The sequence below is a fragment of the Bidens hawaiensis genome, unplaced genomic scaffold (assembly GCF_021521415.1).
Source record: "Bidens hawaiensis isolate Kalapana, Puna unplaced genomic scaffold, B.hawaiensis_p1.1 tig00023990_1, whole genome shotgun sequence".
Lineage (NCBI taxonomy): Eukaryota > Viridiplantae > Streptophyta > Magnoliopsida > Asterales > Asteraceae > Bidens > Bidens hawaiensis.
In genome coordinates this window covers 16,093-38,596 of record NW_027493771.1, presented here as the reverse complement: position 1 = coordinate 38,596, position 22,504 = coordinate 16,093, and the positions used below count along the sequence as shown (strand labels likewise).

General features: G+C 31.5%; 1 protein-coding gene across 1 annotated transcript; it reads left to right on the top strand.

Moving 5' to 3' along the window:
* Positions 1-16,747: 16,747 nt before the first annotated feature.
* LOC143568424 (PLAT domain-containing protein 3-like) lies at positions 16,748-17,401 on the top strand. Its single transcript, XM_077054584.1, has 2 exons — positions 16,748-16,831; positions 16,913-17,401. The coding sequence occupies exons 1-2, from the start codon at positions 16,754-16,756 to the stop codon at positions 17,399-17,401; spliced, it is 567 nt and encodes a 188-aa protein (XP_076910699.1). The 5' UTR covers positions 16,748-16,753.
* Positions 17,402-22,504: the final 5,103 nt, after the last annotated feature.

Here is a 22,504-nt window from a genome sequence, read left to right as displayed (position 1 = left end):
CTTTTTTATATTATGTTGATTGTTAATTTTTTATTATTTCAAAATTCTTTTCACAAATTCATATTTTTATATTAAAATAAAAACCCATTCCGAATAATTATCCGTAGACATTAAAAATACACGCTACACGTCAATGCTAATAGCATATCCTATACACATAATACAACATATCCTACACATTAAAAATGCATGCTACACATCAATCTTAACAATATATTCTACACATCATATAGCATATCCTACACATCATAAAATATATCCTACACATTAAGCAACATATCTTACACGTCATACAGCATATCCTATACATAAACCTATTTACATCTTATTTACACTTTATGAACAAACAAATCTACATCTTTATTTTATTTTATTTTTAATTTCAATATTTTTATATATATTATACATACACACTTCAAAATACCACCTATACAATACATAAATGAATCAACACACAATAAAAGAAATTGCACATACACAATTCAAAGTATCACCTACACAATACATATATGAACCTACACATTACTAAATGAACCCACACGTGATAAAAGATACACATACATAATTCAAAAATACCACATATGCAGTACATATATGAACCTACAAAGTACATAAATGAGCCTACACACGATAAAAATTAGAACTACATTATTCGAAATACCACATACACGGTACATATATGAACTTACATATTACATAAATGAACCTACACGATAAAATTTACACTTACACAATTCAAAATACACAAATACAATAAATGTATGAACCTAAATAGTAGTATATAAATGAACCTACACACGAAAAAATACATATACACAATTTGAAATACACATGCACTAACAAAATAAATAATGTAACTTTTAACATTCATTTTTAAGTTATGAATTCAATTAGTAAATTAATTAACAGTGAATTAATTAATTCCTAAATAATGTAACTTTAACATATTGTTGGTCAACGTTTTTTTATGAACATTGAAGAGGTGTTAGTTGTATAAACTAGAAAACGTATGGTGAAACCCAAAAATTTATTTGGTAATAAAAAGTTTTGGTAATATAGATTATATGATTTTCTTAGGTTGTGATAACTTCTTGCGAGCTTAAATTATTAGAATATTTTATTTGAGAGATGATGAAGTTATAATTTAGGAATATAATAATGAAATGTAAGTTACAAATGTGACTTCTACAAAACAAAATACCAACATACCCTTCTTGTTTGAAACTTTATTAATTTCTATTAAGATGTTGAAACTCATAATACTATTACCATTTTGATTGTAGACCATAGATCAATCATCATCAATGGTTGTGATTAACTTCTCGCACTTCTCGCTATAAAATCACTTCTCGCAAGATCCATCCCCTATATATATGTGTGTGTGTGTGTGTGTGTGTGTGTGTGTATATATATATATTATGGTGTTCTCAAGTTTCGCTCATGTGATATTCGTATTTTGTATTCGTTAGACTCGTTTGTCATTGAAATGCATTCTTGCACGTTGTTTATTATCCATAATATATTCCCGGTGATTTACGATTATCGTTAGTTCATTTTCTTTATTTATTTTGATTAATTAATGAAACTCCGAGAATTTAAAGTTGTTATTTAAAACAATCCTTAAACTATACGGGTGTAATACGAAAATATCTAATTCCTTTTTCATTTAAAAACATTTCAAAGATAAAGGTCCAATGTGAAAACTTTAATTTAATTTAGATTTTAATACATTATCAAACTAGGAGGACCACTATTGTAAATATAACTCAAAATATTATTATTTAATTTAAGAAACCTGGCAGCCCTCTTTCTCTCTCACGTTTTTCCGGCCAAGGCCCGCAGCAACGGCGACGGTATTCCGGCGAAGCTTATTTCACGCCGTAAGACTCGTTTTTGACCAATTTCCTTGTTGGAACGACCTTAGACTTCGATAATAAACATAAATCAACACTATAATTACGATATAACGGTTTCAAATCACCAAAACAAAACTGCGACCACCATATTACTCGCCGGAAAATCAGCCTAAATCAAATAACTCCAATTAACGATTGTTCGTTCCAATTGATAGTATAAATAGACCCCTAACATCTGTCTAAACTTGTCCCAATCATCAAATAACATAAAATACTCTCTGTAATCTCGAATTAATCCGACAAAGTTCTTACTCCGGCAACCCTTGTTCTCCGTCAGTCCGAAACATCTAAAGGTAATCGTTATATGGTTTTTGATTGTTTTTAGCCTATTAACAAAACCCCTAAATCAAATTTCACAAACAAGGTGTAAATTAATAGTTGGTAATTCTAGGGTTTTGTGAAGAAGATAAAGTTTGATTGTTATTTATATATGTACAATATTTCCTATCTTAGATCACAACAAATGAGTTAGTTCAGTGGTTAAGTTAATGTCATGGTCCCATAGGGACCCGGGTCAGGATAGTTTTGTACTTACTTTTTTAAACAGATTTTATTAAAAATAATTAATCAAATAAATTATCTAAAAATCATAATAAATCAATAAAATCATTTTTGTTAAACTAAACAAAATTTTATAAATAAAGTATAAGTTTTATCTTATTATCCCCATGTAAATACCAACTTTCATAAACAATAATCTGTTAAAATAAATTCGTTTGCTAACTTTGAATCATTAAACCTTTTTGCTACAATTCGTTAAACCTTATTTTACTTTTAAGTTCGTTAAAACCGTTAGGAATTAGTTTAATTCGTAAACTTTGACCCATGCCTTGCATAAATCATATTTCTTGTATTAATGTTAAGTTATTAGCCCAATGTTCTTTTGAAATAATAAGTTTCGTTAAATCATTAAAATTGAATTTAATTTCGATTGCATAACTCGTCAAATTTAATTTGTGCCTTGTAGTTCCCCATATTAATATCAAATTATTGATATAATAATATTAAAATAATATAAATCATTAAGACCCGTTAAAACTTAGAATATTATTATAATATAAAATACCTTTCGTCAAGTACTTTTCGTTAACTTAATAATCTTTTTCAAAACAATATTATATCCAAGTGCCCTAAAATCCCATAACATATATTAAAACAAATCCAATACCCGGTAACCAAATATTTACAACTTTATTAATCCCGTTAGCAAGTCTTTAATCATTCGTATTTATTTTATTTATAGCGCGAGATGTTCAATCGTTTTGGATTCTTTAAACACACTTTCGGTTGCTTCGGTTTCGTTATTGTGCTTTCGGTTTTCCCTGCAATGTTTATCTTCAATTTCAAGGTGAGTTTCTCACAACCCCTTTTTAAACGTTTTCATATTTTGGGGTAGCATATGTATCTTATTACAAATTCGCTTACAAACTGCAATTCACTATATGGACTTGTGTGTTACTTGATTACTTGCTCGAATTTACTTGCACGTGGTAGCCTCAATAAGTATGATCATACGCTCCCCTTTGCACTAAGGTCCATTTGTATCTAGTGGAAAAGGGCCTCACTATCTGAGTACATTGGTTGTTACCAACTGGAAAGGAACTTGCGCGATTACCCGAGTATGTTGGTTGATACCAACTAGAAGGGACTTTACTTGATTGTTTATCACTTGTCCATGAATTGTATGATTTTTACGTATTATATCAAACTGTGGGAATCTCACCAGCTATGTTCGCAACTGACTTTAATTTATACATATGTTACAGGTGTAAAGATACGGGGATGAAAGTTAGAAGACACATAGCATGCCTATAGAATATTCAAAGAAACAACTTATCATTTGTTTATTTATTTGTTACAACTTGTATTATTTGATAAACTTGTGTTACACGGAAATTTAAATGAAATAATGTTATTATGGTCACCTAATAGTGTCACGTGTGTTTGAGCAATCTATACGTTACACTCAGGCGTTTCCGCTTTAGCCGGGTTGTTACAATATAATACAATGAGATACAAGATGATATTTATAGGAGATGAAAGTTTGGAGAAGAAGCTAATCTATATTAGGTATTGATAACCATAATATTAATATATTTTTAACAGAATTATGTTTCATAATAAATATTATTACACATAGTGACGTGGCCTTCCTGGCTCCCTCTATCCGTTCCCCGTAACACACATCCGTTGGTATGGGGAACTAATAAATGGAATACAATAGCCTATTGTGAGGAAATGAAAAGAAACATTGTTTGCTAATTAATCGAATGAAACCAGTTATCTAACTAATATATTAAATCAACACAATTTTGTCACATGTCCTTCACCTAGGTTGTCCACAAAGGCTTTCATGTCATCAACATTTCATAAATATAATTTCCACATATTCACAATAAAACTTTAATAAATGATATTGGCTTTTATATTTTTGCAACTTATTAATGTAATTATGATATTAATTATTCTAATTATTGTTAGAATTAAAAAACTTATTAAATTTACTAGGTTTAAATTGTTCATCGTTTCTTCTTTAAAAGGCACATGCTTCGTTCAAAAATCATAACGCTCCCCATCGTTTATAACCAGATTCTTGGCCTCATCTATAAACTGTTCTTAATGATTTGTCGGTTTCATAATCCAAACAACATCAAATATGTTCATCGTTTGCAATTATCATGTATGATTTATATTTTAGTGTTTAATCAATTTTTGTGAAGAACAACATCAAATTGATTCACTGTTATTGGATTTAAGGTTTAACTGCATGATTTTTTATACTAACGGTTAATAGATTTGATATTTAATCTATTCCTATTAATCGATTTATGTTTTAATCTATTTAGGGTTTAAAGGTATGATTTTTTTTTAAATTATTGGCTAATCGATATGATGTTTAATATGTTTGTTGCTTAAAATTATGTTTATATATTGTGAATTTTGTTCATAATACGCCTTTTTCCAAGTTTCACTAATATTAATTTATTTTTATAACCTATCAATTTAAAATTTTGAAATAAATGTCTGTTTTGTAGGTTTGATTAACTCATTAAGTTTTAAACGGTTTCACCATAAAATAAATATTTTTCTAAATAGAACGAAAACTTTCATTACTAATCATTCAAAATTATTTATATAAATTATTAAAATCAAAATCTTTCGAAACAACTTATATAAGCAATCTAATTAACAAAATATTTAATTTGTAACTAATTCAAATACGAGTTTCATTATTATTAATTTATAGTAATTTAGGATATAAATTGGGGTATTATTTGAATTTGTAACTAATTTGAGGTGTTGTATTCATAGGTTTTGGTATTTTACTAATTCCAAATTGCTTGGATAACATACACACCATCAAGGTATGCTTTCTTCAATTATGTCCATGTAAAGTTTTTCTTTTTATTAATTAATTTCCTTATCACTAATTGTTTATTTTTTTTCTAATGTATCTGTGTTGAAATTTACACAATGTTTATTTTTGTTATATTTCATTTATTGTGTATAAGGCATGACATTTTGGATGTTGATTTAATTAGATTAACTTTCAATTAATATGTGTTTTTTGTTCTCATGTTATAAGTTATAAAGATGTTTTAACTTTTTATTTATCTTTGTTAGTATTTGTATGGTTTTGTATTTGAATTAAAGTAACAGTTTAATGTCTCATAATTTATGTAAAGGTATCCTTTTTTATATAAATATGACATTTGCATTTTACTAAATTTATAATATACATATATATATTACGTTTTAAATATGTTCTACCCATGTGTAACACGAGCATTATCATAGTTATACAATGAATCATATTCCCTCTAAATATATTAAAATTCAAAATCATTCTTCTACACCGTAGTTTTTTTTTTCAATTTCATTACTTTTTTCACCCCTACTTTCTTAACACTACCGCCTGACCACAAACTGGCCGCCATTGTCACCACCGCTACCCCTATTGTCGTTGGTATTACCATTTTTTTATTTTGGTAAATTTTATTTATATTGTGACAAAATATTTTTGTCATTTGTATTTAATTCCTTTGTTTTTCCTATTTTTACCAAACAACACAAAGTAACGATCATTCTATTCTTATAGTTTAACAAACAGGGCAATGAAATGGTAAAGATCAATTTCTTTCAATTATCCATTTCATTGTCTTGACCATTTCATTACCTCACAAGGGCTCAAGGAAAGTACCCAAATAACCCGATTAACAACATCCAATCAAATGAGGACATCTCATTTTTTTTACCAACATACCCAAAAGTTTGCAAAATTGGTAGGGATACTATTTCATCTATACCAAACTACTTAAATATGTTACAACCAATCACACAATGTTCTGTCTCACACACAGTTAGCTAACCAACTCGGGTAGTAGAAAACTAGAAATTGATTTCCTTTGCCCGTTTGATTGGGGTGTTTTTGGAGACGAAACCGATGCACCAGATGGATTACGAGTATACTTTTAGTTGACCATAAGTGAAAGAAAGTTTGAGTATTAGTCTACTGTCTGAAGCTGATCATTCATATTTTTAATTAGTCTTACAAAGTTAAAAAGCAAGGGACCGTTCTAATTAGTGGATGTTTCGCACTTGTGTGATTGGAGTTTGATATTTGATTGAAAACAAAAACACAAATTATATGTATGTATGTATATGCAATTATATATTTTAGTTTGCTTCTCTATAGCCTCAAGTTATATAAACATCTCAATCATAAAAAACTCATCTTAAAACATATTAGAATTTGCCACCACCACACCATCGGAACATGAACGCCACAACGACCACAATCGATATCGGATCAGAAGGCCAACTATACACATACGTAGTCATAATTGGCCTAAATTCAAATATATTGACTTTCATAACCTTCTATATCTAGGAACGAGCAAATAGCAAAATCAGCTACGGATATGCATATTCTTTTGATTGGTACATTCATAGAAAAGTTTGAATTAAATTTTCTCTTATAAATGTTTAATCATTTTCTGATTAACTAAGGTCAAAAATATTAAGAAAAAAGCTTCATACATATATTTACATAAGAAAATCATGACCTTGATAAAAATAAATTTTATGCTAGTATTCTATTGGTTATGCCCTAGAGTTTAATTTAATAATCATGCAGATTACTTATTAGCATGAAACATATAAACTATAACAAACATAAAATTAACTTACACATAAAATATATATAAAACTAAATCTCATAACATCAATAAATAAATAATTACTTGTTGATATAATGACGACTTAATAAATTGATAAACGTATGGCTTTTTTCTTTTTCTTTTTCTTTCTTTCTTTCTTTGTTTTTTTTTTGTTTTAAAAAAAGGGAAACGTATGCTTGTTATGAACCATAAGGTCGAATTGTAGGGACACATATAATGGTGTCCTTGTGGTATCAAATGCCTGAAAACAACTTTGATAAAGAGCCTTCCCTATCTCATAAAATCATTCACTTTGAATTTTTAGCAACGCTTGCTCTCAACTCCACATAATATAAGTGGACCAGTTTTCTTATGACCCCATAAACAAAGTAACAAAGGATTTTTAGTCGGATTTTGATTTTGGTGTTGAAAGAGTTTGTTGTGGTTGTGGATGGTAATGAATTCGGATGGGGACGGGTTTTGATAACTTCAGTTTAATCATATCGCGTAATTGTCAACTACTTGATTACTCATTTTTCGTTTGTAGCTTTTCTACTCGTATAAGATAGTCATGGTTATGAACATATTTGGTCAACGGTTATTGTAAGAATTCTCATCGTCTGAAGCCGGATCTCAAACTAACTTTAAAAACAAAATTGCAACATCGAATACAATAGTGATTCTAAAAATTCTAGTTTTTTTTTTAAATTATTTTGGGGGTACATAACACCTAATATCATACTAATCTACGACTGTTTAAATAGCTTGTGACTTGAAACTTGCTTAAAACTAGTTTGTAAATAAACAAGCGAGCGAGTCTAGCTAGCTCGCTTTAATTTCAAGCGGAGCTCAAGATGATGTTAGTCTGGTGGCTAACTCCAGCTCAGTAGATTAAGAAATCCAGGTTAAATAGAAAAAAGAGGTTCACCTATTTTTTCATGTTATATCTATGCACATGTGACATGTGCAATATATATTTCTTTTGTTTTTATACTTATCCATATGGGTAAGAAGAGTCTAAAATTTTTAGAATTTTAAAAATAAATGACTTTTCTCAAGAGCTCAAGTTTTAGCTTGTTAGAAGTCTTTGAACTGAGTTGGCTCGTTTAACATTGAGCTCGAGATAAAGCGCTAGTTCGCTCATTAAGCAGCCCTATACAATTCCCATACGCATGCATTTTTTTTAATTAATCATATACTCGGTCCCATACTCAAATACCCATATTGATCAATTATTTGAGTTTCAGTTATCCCAGTGGATTTAGATTTTTCTGACAATGGTATAAGAGAAATTTTATAATGTTATGAATAGTAAGAAAGTATTTCTAGACTATATTAAATTATTATTTTTAGTTCTGTACTTTGTATATGTGAAATTTGAACATATATTTCTGTCAATAAAATGGTTAATCTGGTTGACGTGATAAACGAACCGAACTAGAAAGTAGAAACTGACATCAAGAATAATTTTTTATTTAGGCTTTGGGCTTGCTACACAGGGCCCGTATTCTAAAGTGGGCCAAATTTCAACTCAAAGTTCTTCTAAATCTTTTGATCACAAAAAGTAAAAACCTCATGTGTGTTTTGGGAAGATCAAATTCACATGTGGGGATTTGCTTTGTATATGAAAATCGTAGTATAGTAGACTGACTTGTACATACACATGCATATATAACTAATAGGTTACATGTTGCAAACTCGTGTAGGGGTGCAAACGAGCTGAGCCGTTCACGAGCTACTTGAGCTTGGATTGATAAAAAAACTCGAAACGTGTTGAAGCGTTTTCGAGCTCGATCCGAGCTTGAGCTTCAAATAAAACTCGTTTAGTTATCGATGCCGAGCTCTAGCATTTTATGGGAAGCCCGTTTAGGCTTATTGAGCCTTAACGAGCCTTGAGTATTTTTAAGTATTACTTATTTTGGACTTCTATGTATTAATTTTACATTGGACAACCGAGTTCGAGCTAAGCTTAAGCTTATTTAAGGTTCTTCTCAAAATGTATTAAAATAAGTAATAATAACTGATTAATATATAATAAACAGACCAAGCCCGATCTTGAAAAAATAATTCGCGATCCAAGCTTGAACTTTATTTAATGAGTTCGAAATGAGCCGAGCTCAAGCCTAATCGAGCTCAGGCTCAACTGATTTACACCCGTGGGATATTTGCATCGGTAAAACTTCTATACACTTACTATTTTATCATGTATATTGATATTTAAACCATGATCAGATTTATATTTATTAAAACTAAAACTTAATATGTTACACGTATATATGATATATGATGTTATTTGGTACTCGTCTTTTTCAAGGTACGTTTGTGCGTAAACAAGTCTAACCACTACTAATTTTATAAGCGTAGGTTTTTTGGTTTTTGCTTTCGTTTGTACATGTGACATTACTTTGTCGTTTATATTGAGTTGGACATCAACTATACTTAAATGACAATATATGTCATCTTTGTGGTTAACGAAACTTTTAGTTGGAAAATGGCATAAAGTTATAATCACATATTAAATTTGTTTGATAAATAATATTTTTGTTTCATCAACGGTTTCTTTTCTTCAGAAATGCCAATTTTAACACATTAATAGTTGCTGTGTTTTGTAATACGCTAATTGAAAATGTTGGAGGTGCTTGAGCCTTGAAGCAGAGTTGTACAAAAAAAAAAAAAACCGGTACCACGGAAACCGAACCGGTTTATATCTAAAACCGGTTTGAATCAAACAGGTTCTCAAATCGAACCGAACTGCCGGTTTGTGTAGAGGTTCGGCCCTTTCACAATCAAACCGTCTTTTTTTTTTTGCCAAAAACCGGTTTAAACTAGTTCTAAACCGTTCTGAACCGGCCTTGATCAATTTGACAGGTTCTACGTTGAAACAAATTTCTAAACCGAACCGGTTTGGGTTTCTTACCATGCAAAACCCAAACCGGTTCGGTTGGAAAAAACCGTTGTTTGACACCTCTAGCTTGAAGTAATAACGAGCCAAAAGGGGAGATATGTAAAAACTACTTGAGTTTGGGCGAGTTTTTGTTGGCTTGGGCCTTTTGTCCTATTAATTTATTTATTTATTGGTTTGGGTCTTTAGGCCCATTTATTTTTATATGGCCCATAGTGTACTCATTAAAAGTACTAGCTGCCTGGCGCTATGGATTTTAGATAGTAGCTTTTTATGTAGATTTTGGATATTTTAGTTTGTAATGGATTTGCAATGATTTGGATTATATTTGAGTTTAAATTTACAAAAGTTGTTATGTGAGTGAATTTGTGGTCGTGATGTTAAAGTAGGTTTTGTGATTTTTAATGTATTCTTTTACCAGAAAAAAGATTATTATGATATTAAGATTAACTATATATTAAAAAAAATAAATGTGTCGGAACTTCGTCGTAAAGCATTTCTAATATGCGTCGGAATTACGTCGTAAAACAATTAACATGTGTGTCGGATTTGTGTCGGAAAACAAATTAATGAGGTGTCTGAAAATTAATACAATAATTATAATTAATACCATATTTATACATATACGGTATTTTTGATACAATAATTATAATTATTATAAGTTGTTAAAAAGTGTCGGAAACATGTCAGAAAATTGCGACAAAATTATGCGTCGGAAATTTGTCTTAATTTGTGTCGGAAATGCGTCATAAAGGAATTTCCGACGAGAGTTTTTCTGACACGCAAAATGCGTCAGAAATGCGTTGGAATCGCTCGTTTGTGACGCTTTTCCGACGCAATTTGACGTCACAACACAATCAGTTTTCTAGTAGTGAAATGTCCACAAATAATAACTCAACAAAAACCACAAGATAAAGACATTGGAATTTAAAAGGTCTTCGGTTTTTAAAGAATAATCAACATCGTCATTATCAACGAAAAGCGGTTCATTGCTAGAATTCTCCATCCCAAAATATGCAAAAACGATGTGAATTACAGAGATGCATATGGTTTAAGCGTCTTTTAAGTAGCTGATTGGTTATATAAATAGGGGCATTTATATATTTCTCATTCCTAAACTTTGAAATTACATATTTTCCCAAACCATGCTTAAAGAGCGTTGTACATTTTGCACTAAAAACTTGTATTTTGAAAAAATATGTAATTTCAAATATTTAGAAAGGAAAAATATGTAAAAATATCATATAAAGGGGCATTTACAAATGCCCAGTTATAATTGATCATCAAGTTTTAAAAGTTAAAATTTGTTTTCTTTATGTTTAATGTGAATTACATAGGGCTTTGAAATAACGGAATTAGCCACAAAATTAAATTCCATAAGGTAAATGCTTGTATTCTTGTATAGGCCATGTTTATATATATCATTCATTTATTTGAACCGCTGAAGATGACATAAAAATGTGCAAGATGTGACCCTTGAGATCTAAACACCTGCCAATCAATTATAATCATATTATCCACCTGATAATATTTGTGGTTGCATTAATTTTGTAACACACATATTTATATATTGAATGTAGTTGTAATGGAGCCGTTGGAGCACTTTAGTCACAGGCATATGCTACACCTTGTCCAATTGCAGCCTGACCATGACAATGAAAACACTGACAGGAAGATGAAGATGAAGACGAAGATGAAGATGATAATGTGGCGGAACAGTGTCATGTTGGCAAATGCAAGATGTGTGAGGAAGAGACCTATTCATTTCATCTATGTTATTACACCTGCATGGATTGTAACTACTCCTTAGCACAAATTCTGCAAAACAACCTGAAATCCATCAAGACCACTCACTACATCCGGGCCACAATCTAACGTTGTCTCAGAGATTTCAGTTAGGATTTGAAGATGATTCCATGATTGCTAACTACCATAAAGAATGGAGGTGTGCTATTTGTCAACATAAGCGAAAATGGTTCTACAATTACCATTGTTCCATCTGCAGATTCACCATGGACATAGTTTGTGCTACTATGTCTGAACAAAAGATGGACCACCCAAGTCACCCTCACCAACTGCAATGTCACACCCCGACCAAAGGCGGCGGAACATGCCGAGGTGTAACGATTGTCCATAAGCACATGACACTAATTAAAGTGACAGTATTTAATAAACTCATTTCATTTCACAACATCGAAAATGTCACATAACAATTATCCATAAAATAACCATAAACAAGATATCACAAAATATGGCAAATTGATATTGTTCATTTTTACTAATATCCTAAGGTCTTTGATGTCGTTTTCTTCACAATCATAAATCAACCAAGATGCAAACCTGCAACATTTCATAAAATAAAGTTTGTCAACACAAAGGTCGGTGAGCAATTCATAAGTTTAATCATATTAGTATGTAATAAAGATAGCCACAAAACTTGCATACGAAACGATAAATAAAAGTGGTAATTTGGATAAATAGATATCGCTAAACACATTAGCGACACCTAGCTATAAGGGGATGCCAAATAGTCTAGGATTTTATAGTTATCGTTAATTGCATTACGTTAACGACACCTTGCTATAAGGGGATGCCAAATAGTCTAGGATTTTATAGTTCCACCAACCAAAAGCGATAAACACATAGGCATATAAGCATAGAACACCAAATCGAGCAATTATTTAGGTAAAGTATACAACTACGTTTGTGGTTTAAGATTCAAATATAAAGCATTTTGTTGAATAAGTATGAAATGTCACCCCCAAAATAAAAGATGGAAAATGGGGTATGAAGTACTCACCTTCAAGTAGTAAACTTGAAAGATGATAATTTGGAGATTTGTCGGAACGACGAGTTTAACGCACAATGCCTAAAAAGAAAAGAAGTCTTGAATTTAGAAGGGTTGTCTTGAAGGTCTTTAAACAAAATAAATGTTGAGAAATGTAAATAATTAAAGTTCAAGGTTTAAAATGTGACTATTTAAGAATTTATAATAATAACCCTTTAAAAATGTAAGTTTGCTCGAAACCGGGTTAAAGTATATAACCTTAATATTTACTCAACCTATGTTAAGTAATAAGGTGGGTAAAATGCAAGAATGCAAATCCCTTTGGAATAAAGATACTAAAACTGGTTTTTTTTTATCGAGTGTTCGGGTTGTCGGTTCGGGTCTTGATAATTGGTCAAACCCAAAGTCAACTTTCCAAAATATTGAATGTTATGAGATAACTCAATAAAATTTAATAAGACTTAACCAAGTATGTAGTTCTGTTGTTTTAGAACTAACAACGCATGTTAAGCGAGTGTTCGGTTTTGTCGGTCCAAACTTTGTTATGAGATCAAGTTGGATCCAACATTTCCAAGTACTTAAGAAAATATTTAAAAATCAATTTGTAACTATTTTTAAAGGCATATACAAGTCTTGATGGCTAAAAAAAACACACTTGTGTGTCTTAAGCGAGCAAGAATCTGTTTGGTTCGGTTTCCATTTCACAACAAGTTCATAGATGGTTTCCACATGTCCAAACACTAAATAACTTGTATAATAATGTACAAATAAAAAAATACACCAAAAGTTAACAATAAAGTCTTTAAACAAAAGTTCGGTTTTCGGTTCGGATCGTGTTTCGGGTTAAGACCGAGGTAAGATTCTACAAACCCATAACCATAGAATTTGTAAAAATGATTTTAGAAACTTAGATCTAACACTAAGTATGTTTAAACAAACAAAACTAGTAACAAAGTTCGGTTTACGATTTAGAGCTATTTACGGTTAAACCGAAGCATAGACTCTTAAAAACCCATAACCATGGAACTTGTAAACATGACCAACAAACTAAAATAAGCAAGATTAATATGTATGAACAAGTTATATAGATGTATATATATCAAGGACACGAAGTCCTCCATGAAGCCTTGCCTTATGGGGTCCGAAACCTCACCGACCGGAATCGGAGAAGTAACTACCAAAGGTAAACAATGGGTGTATATTATATATATGTTGCACAACCGTAAACAAGTATTAATAAGGCTACATAAACTAATTAAGATGAAAGACCAAAATCCTTCACGAACACTTAAGAAGATAACCTTGAATCTTTGATGTTTGAGAGAGTTTTTTTTTTTGGAGTTGTAGCAAGGGAAAATGAAGAGGAAATGTGGTGTATATATAGGGTAATGTTGGTGGTCAAATATGGGTGTGAGACACAAGAGTTTTCATGCAAAATGGATCAAGACAAAAACACAAAACAACAAAAAAATAAATAAATAATAAATATATAAAAATAAAAATAAAAATAGGATGTTTTCAAGACCCAACAAGTGTGAAACAATATTGTAACATAAATCCATCATTTTGATTATAACATAAGCTTCGGTTTACAAATCGGGTCGGTTTACATAATAAACAAATACAAAAACGAATACAAACAAGACCCGAAATTGACGAATGTCACATGCAACGTCATTTCAGTAGGATGATATCTCCATATAATGCTTGTGGTAATGAATATATTGGGACCTTCTACCACTGTACCACCTGTTGTTTCATGATCCACTTGGACTGTGCTTTACTTCCAGTCAAGTTACTTAACCAACAGTCCACGAATTGAAGTTTCAGTCATTCTCATTCACTTAGCCTTGTCTAGTCCTTTCCTTATATTGAGTTAAAGGCCAAGTTCTATCCCTGTTGCAGAGTTTGTGAGAAAGGTTTCGATCCTTACCAACCAGATCGAAGTTTTTACTTATGGCATTACAGATGCGATAAATGCCGGTATTACGTCCATGTTGATTGTGCAACTTCAGGGAAAGAGGCGTTTATGTCTTATGCTCTTCTTTTTAATACTAGATATTGCGTTTGTCAATTTAAGTTTAACTTTACATATTTCTTTCATTAATTAGGCTTTGGCAAAACTTATAAAAATTTCAAAGACGATGATCATCCTAATTTAATTCGTTGTCCATTTAGTAAAATGGAAATGCCATATTTATATAAAAAGGATACTTTTATATAAATTAAATTGTTACTTTAATTCAAATATAAAAACATACCACAAATTATTTATTCTAATTTACTGCAAAATTAATATTAATGAAATCTATATTTGAATTAGTGACAAAATAAATATTTTTGTAATTAGATTGCATATAGAAGTTGTTTTAAAAGATTTTGTTTTTAATAATTTTTATAAATAATTTTAAATGAATAGTAATGAAAGTTTTCATTCTATTTTGAGAAAAAATATTTAATTTATGGTGAAAGCGAACTTAATTAGTTAATCAAACCTATTAAACAGACATCTGTTTCAAAAACTTAAAAAACAATTAGGTGGAAATTGCATTTTAGGAAAATTGATGAAGCGGCAATCTAGATGGATAACCTAGTTGAATGCCATGTAAAAACATTATGTTGCTTTAATAGAGTAGTAAGATGCAATGCATATCCATTAAAGAATAGGATTTTTATAATTCAAAGAATAAACTTGAGAATATTCAATCTTACCTTATCACCACAACATTATCAAATGAGAATACTTATGTGTGATAACTTTATATATATAAATGAGTTTTTTAAATATATTTTTTGAAAAATAAGTAATTCTTTTTGAACGGCGGATATTATATAAAGCGCCGACTAGCAAGAAACTAGCCGGGCAAAAAACAAGAAAAATTACATGAATAAAAGAGGGTTCTTCAACCACTCTATCCATTTAGTTTTACACTTACTCTTTCTATTCGAATACCAAAGAAAAGTGAAGTAACCTCATCAAACAACAACGCATCCTTCATACGTCTTTTCAAGAAAACTGTTCATTTCGAAGCTTCCAAATTGCCCACCAAGCAACATATATAATCGCAGCCACCATTTCTTTCTTGGGTACGCTTAAAGCCAAGTTCTCAACCCACTCCATGAGATCAGTTGGGAATCGCAAAGCTGACAACTTCAGATTAAGCCATCTTTCAATCAAATCCCAAATCTTCTTAACTAAGGCGCACTCTCCAAAAACAAGAATAACGGTTTCTGAACCATCGTTACACAAGGGGCAAATAGTTGACGGAATATCTATCCCCTTAGTAGCCAAACTTTTCCTCGTTGGCAAACGATTTCCCACAACCCTCCACCCGCAAATATTTATTTTTCAAGGCAAATAAGAGAACCAATTTGTTTTCCTCGAAGCACTAGGGAGTGCACTGTTATCAATTCTCTCCCGAATACCCTTAACCGAGAATGCGGACATACCTTGCAACGACCACACCCATTGATCATTAGCATTGGAAAGCAAAAATCTATTTATCAAGTATTGCATTTCTAGAAACTGAGTCATTTCAGCACCCCCTTGGAGATCCCTACGCCACTCCCACGACTCTCCCCTCACGCTTTGAAATGCATATTTTCTCTTTTTAGAAATAAGTAAAAAAGTTAACTGCCGACTATTCCATACTTTCAAAAAACCAACACAAATCAAACATGCATTTCAAAATTACATAGTTCTTTTTTTCCCCCATGTAATAGTTACACGATAGTCGAGTTTAAGTCAAAGTTGAGTATCAACCATATGTTCTTCACCATCATATTCATACTAATTAAAGTGGACCACGAGGACCAAACAACAGGCTACACGTTTCAATCTTGAACCTACTACAAATTTAATGTCACTCATCCTGAAAATATATATAGTCCCCTACCAAACCCCTTTAACCAAACCATGGTTTATAAAATATATACCAATAATACAAACAAACCTATCACATAAAAATAAAACTTACAAGACCAAATCATGGGAAGATATAGGATCAACCATCTTTTCGTCACCACCATATTCATCCTCATATCCGCAACCTCCATCTGTCGATCGGTAAGCATACTCAACCCGTACCAATTGCCACATCAATTAGTTAACCGTTACATACCTAACCATTTAACTAAATCATTGTAGGATGATGCGGATTGCGTGTACACCGCATACATACGCACCAGTTCGATATGGAAAGGCGGGACCGACTCAATAATCTCTCTCACGTTGTACGATGCATCCGGCTACGGTATACGAATCAATGACATCGAGGCATGGGGCGGCTTGATGGGGCCGGATTATGATTACTTTGAGAGAAAAAATTTGGACATATTTAGTGGTCTTGGCCCGTGTCTGACTGGGCCCCCGTGCGAGATGAACTTGACCTCGGATGGGAGCGGGTCGGGCCATGGGTGGTATTGTAACTATGTGGAGGTGACCACAACCGGGGTTCATATGCCGTGTGCGCAACAAGAGTTTGAGGTGGAGCAGTGGTTGGCGACCGATACGTCGCCGTATGAACTTACGGCGATCAGAAACTATTGTGATCAAGATGCTTCGACTCGTCGGAGAGTTACTCGGCACGTTATTCTTGAGTCCAAGTTGAATTCTTCAACTTCGGTGGCAAAATGATTGGGCTTGTGACATGATCACAAACAATTATTTCATTATTATGTGTGGAGTTGTTATGTTGTGTGCCACTAGTTTATTTATAAAAATAAAAAATAAAAAATAAAAATAAAGAGGCTATGAATAAAAAATATTGTTAGTTTATATTCCTTTATGTTGAGATAAGGAAATTGTGTACCTTTTTAAGTGATTGGCATTTTATTAAGTTATATAAAATTTAGCTTAGTTTGTGTTACAATGACATACCAAAAATATTAGCTAACGAGGAAGTAATACTTGGATAATATTTATGTATAAAAATTGATAGATTAAAATAGGTCATTTATAAGAAAATGTCTATTCATACATATAAACATAGGATATATAAATTATACCATGCTATATATAAACTAGCAAAAGTGTCTACGCGTTGCTGCGGGTTTGCACAATTCATCTCCTTGTATTGGTTGTAGCCATGGGATTCCAAAGAACAAACTCCTTGGTTTGTAGCAGCGTAAGACATAGTAGGCCATCCAAGTGTGCAGGTATATTGATGCCCATCGTAAGTGGTTAGATGGGAAAGCAAATCATTGATTGAAGGCCATAATCAGCTGTTTAATCGTCAATCGGATAGACATGCCAATCATTTCTGCATACTAACAACAATTTTTGTTTGGTCTCAACTAAAGGACTTAAAGAGTGTTGTTTTTCAAAATATGTTATGCACATCAGTTGACGCCACTCTTTGCAAAACGCCTTACACTTTGTGATGACCTTTGTTGGTAGGCGTGTGATGATGCAAAAAAGAAGTATCTCGACACCTAAGTCCTGAATGTGTACATCATAACCTATAGGTGACAATTCAAGTCTGGATGTGATTAAGAACTTCTTAGGAAAGAAGCATGAGAAATTTATTTGCAACGATGGTAAAGTAATATTATGTTGTAACATAAAAATACAGTTGTAAAGTTAAAGGTCTCTATCGATCTTGCAAAAAAGCAGCACAAGTGACATATTTATATAAGTGTATATGTATACTATAACGTTAATCCAATGAAGAACAGAGGCTTATTGTATTATAACGTACGTACATACATACATACATTAATGTATTTGTAAGATTTGATATATATATATATATATAATAAATGAGTTAGGTGTGTCACCTGCCAACTCCCCTACATTTAATTAAATATTAAATAAGTTATTTGAAACCTTACTAAATCTTAACTACAAATAGAACGCATTTGCATAGTTTTATCACACTACTTGAAATTATGATATACATGTGTATTTCATAAATTATGGATAATATTCTACCACTTTCTCTTTCAAAATCACCATATCCTTGTCTAAGACAAGCTAAATATATTAGCATTGGTGATCTCAGAAAATTTAAACTATAGACAGCGACACTGGAGCAGGTGGTGATGCGGTGGTGGCGTACTACAACGATGGAATTGATGGTCTTGGAATACATATTGAGATCATTGTATTCCGTGACCACCGTATCTTGATCTTAGGTTGCTCGGTGTGGTTTGCATTGGACGTGCTCAGAAGGATCAGGAGGACAAGCCATGTAATTCACATCGATAAAATTTGTGTAGTTTGATATGCCACATTCGTAATGTTAAAATTTGCATTATTTTTTATTGAATAAATACTGGCTTGATTTTTTGTAATACAATTTATGTTATATTTTGTATACTGTTTGGTTTAATTTTAATAAGTTATGTTATCAATTGAAATTTATATGATAAACAAATTTTTTTTACACAGATGAAAAATTAAAAGAAAAACATAAAAAACATAATTTATATTAAATTTATTTAGTTCAAAATTTTTTTCATCTTGCGGCTACGAACGAGTGGGCGCGTTTCTCTTTAGACATCATTTGTTGAAAAACTAAAGAAATAAACGAAATCTCAGAATCAATACACAATCGAAAGGAAAGCTTCAGTGAATACGAAATTACAAAAGTTATTATTCAGAAACGAGATAAGTTGACTTATAGCCGTTGTCTCTGGTAACGAACTCCTGAGCAGCTTAACTAACATCTTTCACAGTTGACACTTTTAGTCCTCCAAGTTATGCTGCAACTCTAGCTAGAATAAACTTTATGTACAATCGTTTCTTTTTGTACACAAAAGTGAGTAATTGCTTTCAGTTCAATCACTCCAAGAATCCCTTTTGGGCCCAAATTCCTTTCGTGTAAACAACGATATTCTTAATAATCACTATTTATTCCTCCATTCCGTTACCGTCTTCAATTCATTCGCTAAACATCGATCTATCAGTTATCTTTTTTACAGTTTGCTGATCGAAGGACGAAGCTTTTCTCTGCAGTAGTACACTACAGGTATGTCTCGAGTTCTTACACTTTTTGGATTTTTATTCATTTGGATGATTAATATTTAGAATTAGTTTGAAAATGAAAGAAATATAACATAAGGCAGAATGCACACCAAATGTTTGATAAAAAGCTCGAATGAGGAGTATCTATATGTTGTTACAGCGTGTAACATAGTGATCATCATTATCAGTTTTGAAAATAATGCTTTAAGTTATTGCCGATTTGTATGTGGATTTTAGGAAAAATCAAATAAACTGAAGTTAAATTAATAAGAAATATAAGTTTGTAAACGGAAGATAATTAATCTTAAATCTGCAGTAAATTTTAGGGTGCTGTTGTATTTTGCAGCTTTTATTCGAATGTCTTACTATTTTTCCGAGAGAAGTTAATAAGTGAACAAGAAATCAAAGTACAGATAAGAGAAAATGTTTCATTATTTTTAATCTTTCTAGTTCAAGCATGATTTAGACGTAATTAACATCCCTGGTTTTGGGAAATATATATGGTGTTTCTTTTTACCTGATAAACATCCTTAATATTAGAAAACTGATTATTTGACTATGAGTTAAAAAATTGATGGTTGACATTCAGTTATCCAGATCAGATTGCGATGATCTTAATCCAACATTTGTGCCATGTGTAAAACTAGGTGAAACATATGCACTCCTATATATCCATTGCATATAAAAAGTTAGACATAATAACCATTCGGAAGAAAATGTCTCTAAAGTAATCTGATATCTTTTGTTTAACTCGAACTAAGAAGTAATGTTTTTATGGGAAAAATAAACATGTGCTGTTTTTGAGAGGTGAGTGATCCCTAATGTTAACAAGGATAAGCAACCCATAATAGGTGCTGAACGGCTCGTGTTTTCCGATTGGTAGATTAGACCAGACACAACCCCGAATGTCATGTTGGGAAAAGAACACAAACATGACCCGTTTGACCCGAACATTTAAACTTTCTACGTATTCTACTCTAACTGTAACTTTCACACCCAAAAACTATACAATTTCATCTTATCAAAATTCTCATACATCACATCTTTAAGTAGTCGATTAGTTATATAATAATCTGGTATAAATAATCACCAAGTTTTGATATTTACAATAACAAATAAGTCAAAACTTTTCCTTATGTTTAATGCGAATTACTTAAGGCTTTGAAACGATATGGGATTTTCATAATCCATCAAACTGCGTGCTAATTAACTAGACTCTTAATCAGAATCATCATGGCTTCATCATCAAACTTTCAGAAGACCGAGACAACTTCTTCAAGTAAGTATTCTGATTAACTTTGGGACTTGTATAGTTGATATAATACATAGAAGAAATCATTCTGTATTAAAAACAAGGACAATTATAAGAAAAGTAAGCTACATACATGTTTTTCTTATGTTTAATGGTTTTATTATTGGTGCCTATATTTTACTCTATCCCATTCACATCTTAATTGCATAAACATTCGTCTTTTTTCACAATTTATGTACCTGATTTGCTGGTCAGAGGAAGAAGCTTTATCTGCAACTCTACATACAGGTTTGTCTCTGTTCTTCTAGGTTTAAGAGTTTTATTCGTTTTCGAACAATTAACATACAGACATGGGAATTTAGTTTTGGGAATGAAAGAAATGTAACATACTAACATGAAAGGAAAGTAGCAAGAATGCACTCCAAGTGTTTTATTAAACGCTTACAATAGGAGTATGCCTTGTTACACCATGTAATGGGGTGCTACTGAGTATCATTATCTTTTTTGAAAATAATGCTATAAGTTAGTATTGCTGAATAAATATGGATTTTAGGAAAAATCAAATAAACTGAACTGAAATGGAAAAGAAAAATAAGTTAATAGATGGAAGACAATCTTAATTTGCATTTAGTTTTAGGATGTTGTATTTTTGTTGGCTCAGACCCCAAAACAAACACTCGAAATAGAAGAGAAGGCCTTTCTTTCTTTAAGTAACTTTCTCCCTTCCCTTCTTGCTTTAGAAAGATTGCAGCTAGCGTGCTGGACTAATATAATATATAGTAAAGGCTCTTCTCTGTTCTACGAATCTACAACTCTCTTTACTGAGCGAGGCTCCATCTATATCCCTACTAGTGGTTATTCTTTCCAGGCCATTTGTTGGACAGCTCAACCTAGACCTCATATTCAATTAGATAGGTTTCGGTCTTAATCATCCAGAGTCTAATCTCCTTGTACTACTTTTTTTCTTTGAAAAAGAAAGAGAGGTCAGTTTAGGCTATTGTAGAAGGAATTAAGAAAACGTCTGTTGTATTCGATAAAAGCAAAAGGGTACAAATAAAAGGATAAACCTGATGGTCCTCAGAATCAGTTAACCCAATATAACATAAATTAAACGTATATATACGGACACAATTTAAAAGAACGAATTTGTATTATTGATTTTGTTTGAAATGGGATAAATTACAATGGCTGCGGAGATGGGTATTTATACCCACCGGCGGTTAAAAAGCTACTGTTGCAACGTTTCAAGAAGCATGTATCACATTGTTTCTAACTACCCTATTTACAATATGTACACAAACTATATACTAATTACAATTTTGGCACTAACTACACTAAGAAAGTTTTTTAACGGAGTTTAACTAATCTTTAATAAACTAACGAGATTTTAACCAGATTGTGATTAAACTAACAAAACCTGCTTCTGTTTATAATAAACAAAACCAAAAAAACACATACCAAATATGACTTAGTACTCCTCTATTTCAGCAACAGACTTCAGTCACTTGTCCTCCAAGTCC

What these genes read in the sequence shown, in the direction of transcription:
- LOC143568424 (XM_077054584.1), top strand. Translation starts at nt 16,754, where the DNA reads ATGGGAAGATATAGGATCAACCATCTTTTCGTCACCACCATATTCATC. An exon ending in CAACCTCCATCTGTCGATCG is followed by an intron (nt 16,832 to 16,912) that starts GTAAGCATACTC and finishes AAATCATTGTAG; the next exon opens with GATGATGCGGATTGCGTGTA.